The 15,839-nt window shown below is 42.0% G+C and overlaps 1 protein-coding gene across 1 annotated transcript in view; it reads left to right on the top strand.

The window, feature by feature from the left end:
* MPZL1 (myelin protein zero like 1) overlaps positions 1–15,729 on the top strand; it is a 62,196-nt gene extending 46,467 nt beyond the window's left edge. Inside the window, exons 3-6 of the mRNA XM_082438678.1 lie at positions 177–390; positions 1,131–1,263; positions 3,764–3,866; positions 14,282–15,729. Of these exons, the coding sequence (XP_082294804.1) occupies positions 177–390; positions 1,131–1,263; positions 3,764–3,866; positions 14,282–14,383 (552 nt within the window). The 3' untranslated portion in view covers positions 14,384–15,729. The remainder of the gene's footprint in view (positions 1–176; positions 391–1,130; positions 1,264–3,763; positions 3,867–14,281) is intronic.
* Positions 15,730–15,839: the final 110 nt, after the last annotated feature.

Raw genomic sequence — 15,839 nt, 5'->3', positions numbered from 1 at the left:
TGTGGCATTTCTTTATGGATGAAGTCTTTTTTTTCACGTCCTTCTACTCCGCCATCTTGATTGGAGCTCCTCGGATGAAGTCTTTTTTTAAAAGAACCCTTCACAGCATGCTTATAATAGAGTTTAGAACTTCTACCTTTGAGAATAGCTCATGTGTTCTTTTTTTCTAATTGCAGTTTTTCCACTACTCCCAAGGGCAAGTGTATGCCGGGAATTATCCACCATTTAAGGACAGAATCAGCTGGGCTGGAGACCTCGACAAGAAAGATGCATCAATCAACATAGAAAATATGCAGTTTATACACAATGGCACCTACATCTGTGATGTCAAAAATCCTCCTGACATTGTTGTCCAGCCAGGACACATTAGGCTTTATGTTGTAGAGAAAGGTACTTCCTTGAGTATTTTTGCAGTAATGATACAGTCCCCTTTATCTCATGCTCAGTTAGAGAACAAGAGTTACATTTCAGGGTGTGTTTGGAAGGGGTATTTCTGCCATACAGTTATGCTGCCTGTTTCCATCGACCTGTGGCTCTACCGAACATGCCTGGGGGTCAGGGAACTCATTCCAACCGGAGTGGCTGATTTCTCCATTTATATACCTGCTGTCTGGAGCATATTGATCAGATTAAAGGAGTATGAATTTTTCACTGTTAATTAGAAGTAAGACCAGATTCATTATAGTTGGATGGGGTGAGTATTGGGAAAGAAGGAGATTAATATTGTTTTAATATTCTCCAGGAGAAAGCTTTAACATTGGCAGAAACAGTATAGCTATTTCTTCACCTTTTTTGGAGAATAAGCAGGAAACGCAGGTTCTGCTGTCTCATTTCGAGACAAAGTCTGCTTTGTTGGAGAATAGATTGAGGTAAATTCACATCCCCAGCTTTTCTTTGATTTTAGAGCATTGAAAGGGATTATGTATATAGAAATGTTTTTAGTTCTAAAGCTCATTCTTTATCAGCTAATGTTCCTCTGTCATCAGTTAGGTACTAGGATCTCATAATTTGGATAATAAAATGGTGTATGGTAATTGCTAAAGGAAGACACTTGTTTATTAACTTAATACAATTCCATTTCTTCTCTCTGTCGCAATGTACCTTAAACCTATTTTGTTCTTTCTCTCTAGAGATTGTGCCCGCGTTTCCAGTTTGGGTGGTGGTGGGTATAGTTACTGCTGTGGTCCTAGGTCTCACTTTGCTCATCACCATGATTCTGGCTGTCCTCTATAGAAGGAAAAACTCTAAACGGGATTACACCGGGTAAGGAGCTCTGCTTTTGGGGGGAAGGGTGGAGGGAAGGAATCAGAGTTTATGAAAACTTCTGTATGTGTTATGGGAAAAGAACTGCGAAGAATTAGCTACTGTTAGCTTTCATGTCGGAATCTTCTTAGAAGACGTTCTGACGCGGGCAAGCAGAAATCAGTGGCCTGCTGTTAAACGTGGGCTATGACACTAATCCCTGTTTCAGTTTCTTTCTTAGGTTTGGTGAAATGGACTGCTCAGTAGTCTGTGCTCTGTGTTTCAGTATCATCCACTCTGCAATTAGCATTATTAAGCCACAGATATCACTTACCTAATATGAGTTTAATTTGATCTCTAGGTAATAATCTCATAAGGTTCTTCTTTTCAGTTAGGTAAATATAATAATAATAATAGGAGTATGCTGATAAATGACCCCCCACCTGATGTGATGATGCAGGGCTTTTCCTGTTTGTAGTTTGGTAAGGAGGTTTATTGCTTTGACCATTCTCAAATGCATGGCTGGACTTATCCAAGCTGAGTTAATAAGAGTTGAACATCAAAATATACCAGCAATAAAGAAAAGTAGACTTTCGTTCTGTTTGCGGCTTCTCAAAGAGAACACCTTTGAGCATAGGGTGTGTGTCTAATTGAAGGACCCTCTCTTTTTGCCACTCCAGCTGGAAAGCTAGCCTGTATAAGCTTGGTAGAACTCGTGTGGTAAGACTGAGAGCGAGGCTGGGTTTCAGTTGATGTAGCACGAGCTGCGTCCCAGGTGCACGAAAGGGACTGTGGTTGAGAGGGTTGCATGCCCTGGACTCCCTGGCTGGTGGATGGTGGGGACCTCTCGCTTTGGGCTCTGCTGCTCTACTTTTTAGGAGTGCTGTGTTTTAAGGAGTTTTAAGTGTTCAAATTCAGATATTATTTGCTTGGAATGTTTCTATTCTGCTGACTGTACCTGCCCCCTTGCATGGTGAGTGGTTTATGATGAAATATAACCGGAGCATTGGTTTTCAACATGAAACTAATCCATGGTGGTGACATGCCAGTCTCTGTAGTTCACACTTTTTGGGTTAATAAAGGCACAGAAAAGTGTGCCTTAGAATTCTGCATGGCGTCGTGAATGCTGCTATTCTTCTTACTTTGGTTTTTTTTTCCCCCTCCCCTGCCTTTTCTACCTTGGTGTGCCGGGATCAGATCCTGCCTATCTTCCACTTCTTAAGAAAAGCTGACATAGACGACACATTGGGCCTATAACAGGGCTGGGTCTCCTCTTCCACTCCCACTAGACACATGGTAACTAATCACATTGGCCGTTGCTGTTAATATTCATGTGTATGTATTCAGCCCATCTCCCTTGTTGACAACTAACTAGCCAGCTCTGAGCTAACCCAACAGCTATCATGGTTTGTCCACAAATATGTCACGTGTCTGTGTTAGAAACATGTTGAGTGTACCATCCCAATGAAATTGGGTTGTCAGGTTTTATGGTCATCTGAACATATATGTTCTTCATGTAAAATGCCTTTGTGTGTGTGTGTGTCTGTGTGTGTGTGTGTGTGTGTGGTGTGTGTGTTTTAGTTTTTTTATACTTGAATTGTATTATTACTGAGTTAGACTCTTTGTGTTACAATACTCAAACCATTTTGGTTTGTGGCATATAGCCTCCCGGTTCAGAGAAGGCACAGTTTGCAGAATGCTTTGTATGCTTTGGTCTTAGTAACGACACTTTAAATGTGATTCTCTCCACACTCCTAAGATTTTTAAAAAGTACATCATAAGGGATTGAAGCTCTGCTGAAGACACATCCCATTAGGGAATCCCTAATGAGTTACCTCCTGGCATTCACTTTCCCTGGTTCATTTATGAGACAGGGCTTGCTGTTGAAGACCCCGCTGCCCCTGAAAAAGTTCAGCCCGTGTGATGTGGCATTCCACGGTTTCTTATCATCCATGACTTCCTGGATTTTCTTTGGTTTGGTTGCGGAATTGGTGGGGAAACAAACTATGGGGACCTAGGGAATGGAAGGAATGAGATAAGCCAAGACTATGAGCCTGGATCTGTATCTGTCATTTTGGAAGCACATTCAGAAGAGGTTTGCCTTTGATGATCACAAAAGCGAATTGCTATCAAGAAGGTATAGCTTGCTCCTTTAAACCTGTATCCCAAAGGAGGATTTACGGTAGGGGAAAAAGCCAAAGCAGCAAAAGGATAAACGTCCATTGTAGCCAGCATCCCATCCAGCAGATATCATTGTTGTAAACTGGGGCAAAGAGATTGTACCACATTGGATTCTGTACCTCCCCTGGAGTAGCTTCACTGACTTGGAAGAATTAGTGTCAGGGATAAAAAATAGTTTCAAGATATGTGATTGTTTTGATACTCATTGTTTTGTTGAGTTTTGTTTTTATACATCTGCTACTTCATTTTGTCATCACTTGCATTTCTACATTTTTTGTTTCCATTTATTTTAATTTTTTTTTTTTTTTTTTTTACATTCTCCAAATTGCCAACTCATCAGCTGCAATACATCAGAGAATGTGTCACCGGTTAAGCAGGCTCCGCGGAAGTCCCCCTCCGACACAGAGGGTCTAGTAAAGAGCCTGCCTTCTGGATCTCACCAGGTAATAGCTGATTGCAGTTCTGCCCACCATGCCATGCTCTGCAGTTTGGTGCTCTGTCACGTTGTGGGGTGTGGGAAAGAATACTGAGCTGTGAGAAACAGAAAGAGAGAGAGCAAGAGAAACAGAGGGGAACGTAAGGGCTGGTTTAGGAGGACCACAAGAAGGTATGTGGAGAAGAATCTGACTTGAGTAAAGGTTTCCACCAAACCACCACACACAGATTGGCCCAAGCAAAAAGTAGGAAATTGCTTTGTGAGATGTAAATACTTCTTCCTTCATTGCTCAAAGAAATAAAGCTAGTGAACTAGATTCTATACTGAGGTGTTCTATAAGCCATGGAATTCACAGGAAAAAGTTGATTTTGGTGTTGGTAGTAAAACAGAAAAGTTATTCTGTATGAATTCTTTAGGAGAAATTGAAAGTAAACATTTATCTGAATAATTAGTAGGCTCGATGAACAAGGAAGGGCTTTAGTTTCTACTTCTTGTAGAAAGTACAGAGAAGAAATAACTTTCATTTGGAATTTAGCATGGAATCTGGCATTGAGGTTAATATTGTGTTTTGGCCATGCTGGTGTAACTATAAATGGCAGAAATTCCAGAGCTTAGTACCGATTCTGGTCTTCTGGGGTAGAAAGCATTAGAAGGAATGTGGCCAGTTATAACTTTGCCCTGAGGAGGCGGAATTGAGGGTGCAGTGGGGCGGGTGGATTTAAGAGGAAGTAAAGGAGAACAGTGTTTTGTGGAAGAAGTATTCCACAGTCTTAGTTCACAGTTGTCCTACGTGGTGAGGAAACTGAGGCATTGCGATGTTCAATTACTAAAAGCACAGACCCCGTTAGCAACAGAATTGGGGCGAGAACCTAGATTTCTAGGCATTGTCTTTCACAACATCAGGCTCCTTACTTGTTCCTAGTCTGTCTGTCCATCTCTCTCATTCTGTTTGTCTCTCCGTCTGTCTCTCTCTCGGATTATGTAGTATACCTCAGTTCACTAATTTGGATTGTGAATGGGAATAGGGTTGTGAATAAAGGCATTAGAGTTACAGGTAGGCATAATACCTAAAGAAGCCTTGGAAACTTTTTCTTCTGTCCTTGAAGTGCCATGGGCGTTGTTCTCCTGTTGAACACAAACGGGGAGGAAAAAAAAAAAAGAAACAATGGACTTTGGACATTGGAAAACAGGTTGTGCAGCACCATGATTCCTAAGAGTAGGGAAACAAATAAGGGGAGCCCTGTGATCGTCCCAGCTTACTCCTCAAGGCATTTTCCAGGCTGCAGTGCTGAGGGGAGAAGAGAAACAGCTTACCTGTCTCACTGAATTGAGGAGGCGGAAATCAAGAGTTTGGGGAGGCCTCCTTATCTTCTTGAGAAAGGATGCACAGCAGATACAAATTTTGAGGCTTCGTATGGTAGGCAGAATAATGACCTCCAAAAGATGTCCACATCCTAATCCCTGGAACCTATGGGATATGTTACCTTACCTGTCAAAAGAGACTTTGCAGCGGTGATTACAGATCTTGAGATGGGGAGATTTTCCTGGATTATCCATGTGGGCCAAATGTAATCATAAGGGTTCTTATAAGAGGAAGGCAGGAGGGTGAGAGCCAGAGATTTGAAGATGCTATTCTACTGGCTTTGAAGATGAAGGAAGGGGTCACAAGCCAAGGAATGCAGGCAGCTTCCATAAGCTGGAAAAAGCAAGGAAGCAGATTCTCCCTAGAGCCCCTAGAAGGAATGCAGCCCTGCTGACACCTTGATTTAGCCCAGTGAATCACATTTCAGACTTTTGACCTCCAAAACTGTAAGATAATACAGTTTTTAGCAGGTCTAAAATGGTTTCTTTTCTCCTCCCTCAAGCTTGACTGATAATCTGGTTGGGTAGGATTCCAGGTTGGAAATCATTTTCCTTCAGCATTTTGAGGCATTGCTGATTTTTGTAGCTTCCAATGCAAAGAAGTTGATACAGTTCTGATTCCTCCTCCTTCGGGTGGGACCAGTTTTATTCCCCTTCTCTTAGAATCTTTTTTATCCCTCATGCTCTGAAATTTTATAAAATGGTGGGCCTTTTTTGTTCATTGTACTGGCTACTCAGTGGGCTCTTTCAGTCTGAAAACTCTGCCCTTCAGTCTTAGGGTATTGTCTTCCATTACTCTTTGGAAAATTTCCTCCTTCCATTTTCTATCCTCTCTTTTGGAAATTCCTGTTAGCAATTAGATCATCTAGAGCAGTCCTTTCGTTTTCTTAATTTTTTCTGTTTTGCAGTTTCTTCTAGAAAATTTCTGCAACTTTATCTTCCAACTTTTATTAAATATTTAATTTCTGCTATCTTTTTATTTAATTTTCAAGAACTATTGCTTATTCTCTGGTTCTAATAGCCCGTACTTTTCATGGATGCATTGTCTTATCTCTCTGAGCATATCATTTTTTCTTCTGTTTTATGATTTTTAAAAAATGTTTTCTTCTGTTACTGGATTTTGCTGTTTCTTTTGAATTCCCTTTTTTCTTTTATAATTTTTGTCTTTCATGTTAAAAGCTTTCCTTAAATGCCCAGCAATCCTTGCTTATCTGTTCGTATTGAAGGCACTCAGATCTGATCACGAGCTCTTTTTGCAGAGACAGAGCTTACTGGGTAGTAGGCTTCACTGTTTGTATAAAGTGCTGGCTGGCTTTCACTGGGGGGACCCCCTAAGTATCGGTTGCTAAGGTCTTTTCTCTTGGGTTAGTCGATTTCTCCAGAAAGAAATCCTCTGATTTCATGCTTGGGAATGGAGCAGAGGAAGGAGAGAGGAGGGCTCCCTGTTCAGTAAGTGGATTTGCCCGCCCTGTTTTCAGCACCAAGACCCCACCCTGCTATGACTGCTGTCCCTGAGTCAGAGATGGGCTCAGCTCTCCTGTGAGTAAACCCCCAGGGTTCTGCCCAGGCCTGACTCTGCGGCGTTTTCTGGAGGTTAGTGAGAAGCAATTCAAGCACTGTGTCAATCTATATTATCATTTTTCAGCATTTGCGGTATGACACCAGGTCAGCTTTGAGAGGAAAGCTGCAGCGTGCCTCACGATCGATTCCTAGGTTATTTCCTTTGCGCTCAGGGCAGGCCCCTGAAGGCCTCTTCTCTAACATGTTGCAAATCAGGGTTTCTGTTCAGTGACATGTACCTGGAGCACCCTTTGTCTTACTTGGTTATTTTTCATCAAGTCATACTGTACCTTTTATTTTTACATAAAAGTTACACAACTTGTTAAAGACATTTTCTGCCTTACCTGTTTCTGGAACTTATAAAGCCTTTGTCGGTCCACACAAGGCTTGGAAGTGGACTGTGTGATTCCCTTGGAGATTTATCTTCCAATTTTTGTTTTATTTAGGTTTGCATTCAGTGGTCAACTTGGAACAGGGGCTGCTATCCTGGGGTTAAAACATTTGCTTCAGATACTCCACAAAATTCCTAAGCGCTACAGGGCCTTAGGTGATGCTGCTGTGTGCTCTTACTTGCCATCACACGCCATCTTCAGTACGTGTATCAGAAACACCTCTGTGTCAGAGCACCAGAGGTTTTTATGGAAGTTGTTCTTACCAGGATCCTTTTGATATATCTTCAGTTGTTCAAACTGAGGCAGAAAAGGTTTCACGGTTTAGGAAAAACTGGCTTGACCTGATATGTTCCTCTTATTAGGTAATTTATGAGATTAAGTACTTTTTGTAAGTTGAGCACAACCAAAGGTAGCAGTTGTTTTGAAGATTCAGTCATTCCATTGCATGTTCTCTTTGATCACTTCCACACACACTTGAGTGCTCAGCATACTTACAGTGTAAACTGGACGTGGGAAATGCAGGCATGAGTATCACCCAGTCCCTGCCCTCCAGAACCTCAGTCTCCTGGGTTGTTCAGGTCATTTTCAGGCTTTTCTGTGATATGGAGAATTTTTTTATGTATATATCCTGACAAAACAGCCTTGAGGAAACCTTCATATTTAGATAGACATCTTAGTGTTTTAAGGGTTAGTGATGTGTTACAAACTAGTATTGACTCTGGGGTTCAGCTCACGGTGTTAGCTTGCGGGGCATTATTTAACTTCCACATCTGTTCCCTTATCTTTGAAATGATGGGTTGGGGCAAGTTGATCTTTAAGCCCCTTCTCATTTTTCCATTGCTAATTATAAGAGTCCATGGTACACTGTGCCTTATAAGGAGAGGTTTAGGCAGTTGCTGCCCACATATTGCACTCAGATCTGTGAAATGGGTGCATGGTAGGGATATTTGCAGACTACCCCTTGGGACTTTCTTCCAAGGGTTCTATCATGACATGCTCCCTGGTCATCAAAACCTTCCATTTTCTATCTGCAGGCGTCATCTGAGAGTCTAATAGCATTAGTCATTACTATTTGGACGAATAAATAACTCAAAGTTATTTTATCAGAAGAGAAAGAATACTAGTGCTGCAGGAAGGAAATTTACAAAAGATGAAACATAATAGCCAGGCAGGGCATTAAGTGCGCTATATTACTCATCTGTCTTTGGCCACTATTTTTGTTATAATTGGAAGACTAGTAACAGAAGACTTGACTAAAAGTACCTTTAACAGTAAGAAGGGACTTCCCTGGTGGCGCAGTGGCTAAGAATCCGCCTGCCAATGTAGGGCACACGGGTTCGATCCCTGGTCCGGGAGGATCCCACATGCCGCGGAGCAACTAAGCCCGTGAGCCACAACTGCTGAGCCTGCGCTCTAGAGCCCGTGAGCCACAGCTACTGAGCCCGTGTGCCTAGAGCCTGTGTTCCGCAACAAGAGAAGCCACCGCAGTGAGAAGCCCGCACACTGCAACAAAGAGTAGCCCCCGCTCGCCGCAACTAGAGAAAGCCCACGGGCAGCAACAAAGACCCAATGCAGCCAAAAATAAATAAATTAAATAAATAAATTTAAAAAAAAGAACAGTAAGAAGTTTATTAACTCACAAGAGGCCCAGCAATGTCATTAAGACTCAGGTTCTTCCCATTTTATTCCTTCATCCTCTGCATATTGTCTTTGTTCTCAGGCTCCTTCCCTCAGCCTCAGAATGGCTGCCATGGTTTCAGGCAGTTCATGAAAAAATGCACCTGAGCTGAATTCCTAGAGCTGAATCTCCTCCCAGGTGGTTTTTATATGGAGGAAAATCTTTACCTGAGGCCCCCCCAGCAAACTTTTCCTAGTCGCCTTGGCAGAGTGGGTCACATGCTGATGCCCTTTCCAGTCATCTGCAGGGGGACAGCAGTTATGATCGGCTTCACCCCTGGGGGCAGGGGAGAGCGGGGTCGTTTACCTGAGCGAAGGAAAGGTGCACACCAGAACCAAATTAGGGCTCTTCCCGCACCAAATTAGGGCTCTTCCCGCAAACAGAGTGGGAAGTTGAGTTGGGAAGGGTGTTAGGTAGGCGCTACCTAGAGTCTGGAGTATTCTGGCATTAGGGAAAAGATAAGTACAAATCTTTCTTTGCAACGCTTAGCTTTGAATGACATTGGTTTCAAATAATTTTTGTGAATATATCTTACAAACAGTTGGTTTTCTAGATCCTTTTCTGGAAGTGGTTAATGCTTTGTATACAAAAGGCAAGTGGGAATTCCCTGGCGCTTCAGTGGTTAGGACTCCATGCCTCCAGTGCAGGGGGTATGGGTTTGATCTGGTTGGAGAACTAAGATCTCGCATGCCATGTGGTGCAGTCAAAAAAAAAAAAAAAAAAGGAGGGGAGGGGCAGGTATTTATGGAGGACAGTGAGTGGAACAGTTATGTATTTGTCAAGTATAGTCTATAGATATGTAATGTCTCCAGAAGTACAACATGTGCATTAGTTCATTTAGTCCTCACAACAGTCCTGTGAGGTAAGTTCTTTTACTGTCCCTATTTTACACGTGAAGAAACTGAGGCTTAGTTAGGTTGAGTCACTTGCTCGAGGTCAGTAGTTAGTGGAAGAGCTGGTATTAGACCCCGCGATCTGTGTGTGGCTCTAAGGCATGTATTTGTTCTACCCTGCCTGTCCAGTTCTTTTCAACTTCGTTTTGATAATCAGTTTCATTTATCGCCAAGAATGTCACAAGACACATCTGTTTCACATCTATATTTGGTGATGTGAAATAAATACTGAAAATGTGCTTTGTGAACAGTCAACGAGCATGTGGTAAAAACAGATGTTCTCTCTTAGTGATACTTGTGCTAGCTTGTCAGGTGTGAGTCCTCTAGTGCCTGAAGGACCAGATTCAGATTCTAAAGGGCTACAGAGACCATGGAAAGTGTACTTCAGGATATAATAGCTTCCGAGAAATTAATATCTGTTCAGAGATAGGTCTCCTTGCTCTTCCATAACCCTCTTTTCCTGGACCCTCTTCCCACACCTTCACCAGTATGTTTTTATATTGGAATAAATTTCATGCAAGTAGAGTTCAGGGGAAATTTCATCTCTAACTGAAACTAAAAGAATAGACCTAGGTCAAGCAATTAGTCTCTTGAAATATTTTCAATAGTAAAGACTATTTGTATAATAAGTAGTTAGGGAAAATATATATGTACAGAGCAATTTTTCACTTGGTTATGGTAATTCTTTGTGGCAACGCCAAAAAAAAAAAAAAAATGGAGGATGAGGGAAAGGTGAGTGTCAAGATGTACAGTAAAAACAGCTCCGTTAAGGGACTTCCCTGGTGGCGCAGTGGTTAAGAATCCGCCTGCCAATGCTGGGGACACGGGTTCGAGCGCTGGTCCGGGAAGATCCCACATGCCATGGAGCAACTAAGGCCGTGCACCACAACTACTGAGCCTGTGCTCTAGACCCTGTGAGCCACAACTACTGAAGCCCATGCGCCTAGAGCCCGTGCTCAGCAACAAGAGAAGCCACCGCAATGAGAAGCCCGCACACTGCAATGAAGAGTAGCCCCCGCTCGCCGCAACTAGAGAAAGCCTGCGCACAGCAACGGACTCAACGCAGCCAAAAAAAAAAAAAAAAACCAGCTCGGTTAATGTAGGTGTTATTGTTGATATTGTTTTAACTCTCGAACACCCCAAAGTGAATATCTTAGCGATGGCAGGTACATTTCCAAGTTGATCTTGGTTCACTGGCCCCTCCTGAAGTCCTCAGTGGTCTTCTTGGCCCTCAAAGTGTCAAAGTCCTGAGGCATGTCCCACAGAGACCCAGGGTACCTACAGCTGCCAAGTCAACCTCGGAACCCGACTTCAGAGAGCTGTGTTAGATTGAGCTAGATTCATCAGCAGATTCCTGAGCTCCAATTCTGGTGAGAATTCCTCTAGATCCATTCTTTCATCCACCCCTTCATCCAACACCGACAGTCTGCCAAAGACTATTCTAGGCATTTAACAAAGCCCCTGACCTGAGGGCCTTATTACATTCTAAGGGGGAAAGGGAGTGAGGACATTAGATAGTGGGAAGCAATTTGAAGAAACTAAATCCATCAGTAGGAAGGAGTTCCTTTTATCCCTCAGTGTTTTCCCAGTTACTTTCAGCAAATTGTTGCGTTCTCTTGCCGTGAAGGACAATACTGTCTCACATGAAAGACCTTACTGGTGTTTTAACATTTACTGACCAATTCAGAGATTATTCTGTTATTTTTCTTTGTTGCTTTCTCTGTGCTCTTTCTTTTCCACTCGCACAGTTTATCAGTTATCTATTGCTATGTAACAAACCACCTTAAAAGATAGTAGCTTAGAACAACCACCAGTTATTTGGCTCCCGCTTCTGTGGGTTGGTTGGGCAGGTCTTCCGGTCTAGGGCAGTTCAGCTGACCTCTGCTGGCTCGCTCTTGCATCTGCAGTTGGCTGGACAGCCGGCAGGGGTCTCACTCATAGGCTGACAATTGGCAGGCAGTTGGCAGGCCAGAGGGACACAGGACAACTGGGCTGTGTGTCTCCCGTCAGCCAGCAGGTAGCTTGGGCTTCTTCACATGGTGGTGGTGGCTCTGTGGGTTCCAAGATCAAGGAGACAGTGGAAGCTGCAAGGCCCGTTGAGGTCTAGGTATGGAACTTACACATGTTACTTCTGCCACATTCTGTGGGTCAAAGCAAGTGATAAGACCAGCCCAGATCAAGGGGTTAAGAAGCAGGTTCTTACTCTTGGTGGGAGGAGCTGCAGCATTATATTGTAAGGGTGTAGATGCAACAAGGGAAAGAATTTGTAACCATCTATCACATGGTGTAAACTCCTTCCCCCATGAATACACCCTAAGCCTCCTAATGGATGAGGTCTTATTGTCTAGGAAGTTACCTAATTTAATTCCAGGATCTGTTCTGTTGGAAATGGCTGTTAACGGAGGATCCATTAACTTACTAGAAAACACTTTTTTCATTCTTTTCCTGGAAGTAGAAAATAGTTAAAATAGTTAACTTTAACTTTTTATTTTGTAGACTCACATTTAACTTGCAGCTTTTTGAGATGAATATAGAGGGTTTCAGTTTGATTCAGTATTAACAGCGTGATCTGTTGTGTTACCCATGACAGGCATGAGAGTATCACACACTGACTAAAGACAAACACACTGACTTTGACTGCTTGATTTACTTGACTGGTAACCTCGGTATATTTTCAAGTATATTTGTATAACAATATGTTCATGAGAATAATGATTAATATGTACTGAGTGCTGCCAGAGGCTGCTTAAGTTATTTGTAGATATCATCTCATTTAATTCTCACAGCCATCTTAAGACGTATAATACTACTATTAGTGCCATTTTAGAGATAAACTAATGCTTGGGGGTTTTAAAATATGCCTGAGGCCATGTGGCTAGTGCTCACCAGTGCTACTACCATGCCCAAGAAGAGCAGCTCATGAGTTCAGACTGCAGATCTGCCAAAGTTCAAATGGGTCTAGCCCTTGGGTGTTATTTTAATAACTCCACTTTTAGGTGCACCATTGTATAGCCCTTACAGCTGGGTTTATCCCTTCTGTAGAAGTTGGGGGGCCTGAACACCACAGGATCCCACGTTACACACTAAAGGATGCAGGTTGTGGGACCTCTAGATGGGAATGAGGATGTTTGTTTTATTTTTTTCCATTTTTTTCTTCTTTTTATTAGTAGACTTTATTTCTTAGAGCAGTGTTAGGTTTATAGAAAAATCTAACAGAAAGTAAAGAGAGGTCCTACGTACTCCTTCCTCTCCAACGTTTCCCTGATTATTAACAACTTGCATTGTTGTGGTACATTTGTTACAGTTGATGAATTAATATAGAAAACATTATTATTAACTAAAGTCCGTGGTTTATATTAAGGTTCACTCTTTGTGTTGTACATTTCTGTGGGTTTCACCAAATGCGTATGTCATGTATCCACCATTACAGATTCATACAGAACAGTTTCAAGGATGTTTATTTTAAACCACATACTTTTGGCTACTGAGCTTATGATTTCAAAGTTGAAAGCTTAAGCACAGTAGTAGACTATTCAAGGAGAGATTTCCCTGGATTGGGAGAGAAGTCGACTTTGGGTTATATTAACTTGTCTTTACCCCTAAAACAGGCCTATTTTGTTGTTGTTGTTTACAATTTTAGAATCTCTGGGTTGGAAGGGACTTTAAGGGTTGTGAAGCGCAGCCACCTGTCTGATATTTGAACCCTCGGCCTCCCCTCCCTCCTTCCCCAAGAGTCAGAGGACTCGCTCTGCCCCAGGCAACTTTGCCTCGCTGTCCCAGGTGGGACCCTGACAGCTCTCTTCCTTACTGCTGAGGGTGAGAAGAGGACCTCTTCTACTTTAGTCCAGTTAGGGCTTTTCCGTATAGCTCTGTAGATTGTGGCTTTGGGGTTATTTTAAATTTTAAAACAGGAAAAATGGTTACCTGATCTTAGATACCAAAGAAGCAATATTTTTATTGGTTATGATAAGATTAGACTAACAGAATTATACTATAAGTAGATACGTGTAAGAATATTTGAAGTTTTTTTAAGTACCTATTTGTATAAAGTGACCAGTTCTAATTGATTGTATTTTCGAGTGGCACTGAATATGTTGGTTTCTTGTATCATTCTGAAAGTCATGATTTCAGTGGGTCTCGGGTTGACAGAAGTGCCCATCTTTGTCCTTGAGACTCCTAATTACAAGAGTTGAGGAATTCTGTGACAAGGGTAACTCCTGAGAAGGAATATTATATTGTTATAGAAATTTTAAAACAGATACAAAAGTAGACAGAATAATGTAATAAATCTCTATGTACCAGCCTGAACAATTACCAAGTATACCCAATCTTGTTTTAAAGTCAATCCCGGGAAAAAAATAAAGTCAGTCCTGGACATACTGTTCCTAAGAAAGAACATATGTACCTGAAGACATTCAAAAGAGGGAACTCTTTGCTCTGGAACCCTAACAATATTCACTTTAATCATTGCTTCTGTCCCTGCACCTAATGGGGCCACCAGTTTTTCCAGACCTCTAATTCTACTTTTCTTCTCCAGGGCCCAGTCATATATGCGCAGCTAGATCACTCTGGCGGACATCACAGCGACAAGATTAACAAGTCAGAGTCTGTGGTGTACGCGGACATCCGGAAAAATTGAGAAGACCCCAGTCATATCCTAAGCAAGAAACAAATCCAAACTGGACTCTTGTGCAGAAAATGTAGCTCATAACCATGTGTGGCCTTGGAAACCTGGACACGGACAAGCACATGTTTATTCATAGAGGGAGAAAAAGAAATGTATAAAGGATATGTATAAATATTCTATTTAATCTTCCTGATGCGAAGAGCCAGTATTGCATGATGAAGAGATGGTATGATTCTAAGTATACGTAAATTGTCTGTTTTTGTACTTCCCTTCAGGGTCATTTACAGTTGAGAAAATTCAGACACATTCCTATCACCATCATTTAGATGTGGTTTGCCTTAATGGAGATGGTAGCAGATCTTTTAGTATTCTAACAGACATGGCCTTTTCATGTAAGGGCTTAACCCGCCTTCGCGTTTATTGTACATGGAGAGTGGAGCTGCTATGATGGAAGCATGTTCAGGGTGGCCTTTAGCCCAGGGTGTACCATCTATTTGGCGGTGGTTTTTAGAAAGCATCCATTCACTATGCCACTTGGAGACAGGGTGAGAGTTTTTGTTGCTATTTTGCTCTCTAAAATACAGGGCAGTTTTTAGCTTTCAGTGTTGTGTAGACTATAACATCACACCCTGTAAGCATATTGTCTCAATTTGTGGATTCATCATAGCAAGATTAGCAAAGAATCAGTGCCAGAAGTCACTTCCTTCCAGGTACTTTTAGATCATTACCATAATCAATACATAATTGAAGTAGGGAACCCAGGCCTGGCTTGAGGAGTACCTGTACCATTTGGAGAGCAAAAGGTGTGTTACATTCTTTGCTCAAGTCCTTCGTACTTTTCTTAATAAGAGTCCCCATACACCTGAAGGAGCTGAGTTTCATTTCCTTTTAAGTAGGCAGAAATGGAATAATTAGATTGCCAGTCTCCAGTATCACAGAGCTGTCTCTAGAGAATCTTCTATATAAAGCTTCAGTCATGCTTCCAGCAGGGGCAGCATCAGTCATGGCTTCTGTAATAGATTCACGATGCGTCCAAGGCCTTTTGAGGCTAAAAAGGGTCTAGATTTTTAAAATCAGCAAACAAGGCTAGTACTTCTACGTTGGGAATCTCTTCTGTTTCTGGTTTTTTGTTCTTTGTTTCTCCCTTCCTCCCTTCCTTTTTTTCCCCCCACCCCCATTACATGGAATTGATAAACAATGAGAGGAGGAGAAATCTAGACAATTTGGGCATCCTTCTCAGTTTATTTTCTCCCATTGACCCCCGCCCCCAACACCCCATCTCAAACCTATGTGTTTTTTTTAACTCAGACTGAAAAGCATGGTGAAAATCATTAAACACTTATATTGTCATTCCCCCATTTTCTGGATTTTTTTTAAGAATTTTTTTTCGTTTAAAATTGAAAGCCCACAGTTAGAGGAAGAATACCGACAGTAGGGTCCCAGGGCGTGTTCAGGTAAGTAGGGATGA

This window comes from Balaenoptera physalus, assembly GCF_965194825.1.
Source record: "Balaenoptera physalus genome assembly, chromosome: 1".
In the NCBI taxonomy this organism is placed as follows: Eukaryota; Metazoa; Chordata; class Mammalia; order Artiodactyla; family Balaenopteridae; genus Balaenoptera; species Balaenoptera physalus.
The sequence above is the reverse complement of the archived record's forward strand: the minus strand, read 5'-3'. Positions and strand labels throughout refer to the sequence as shown.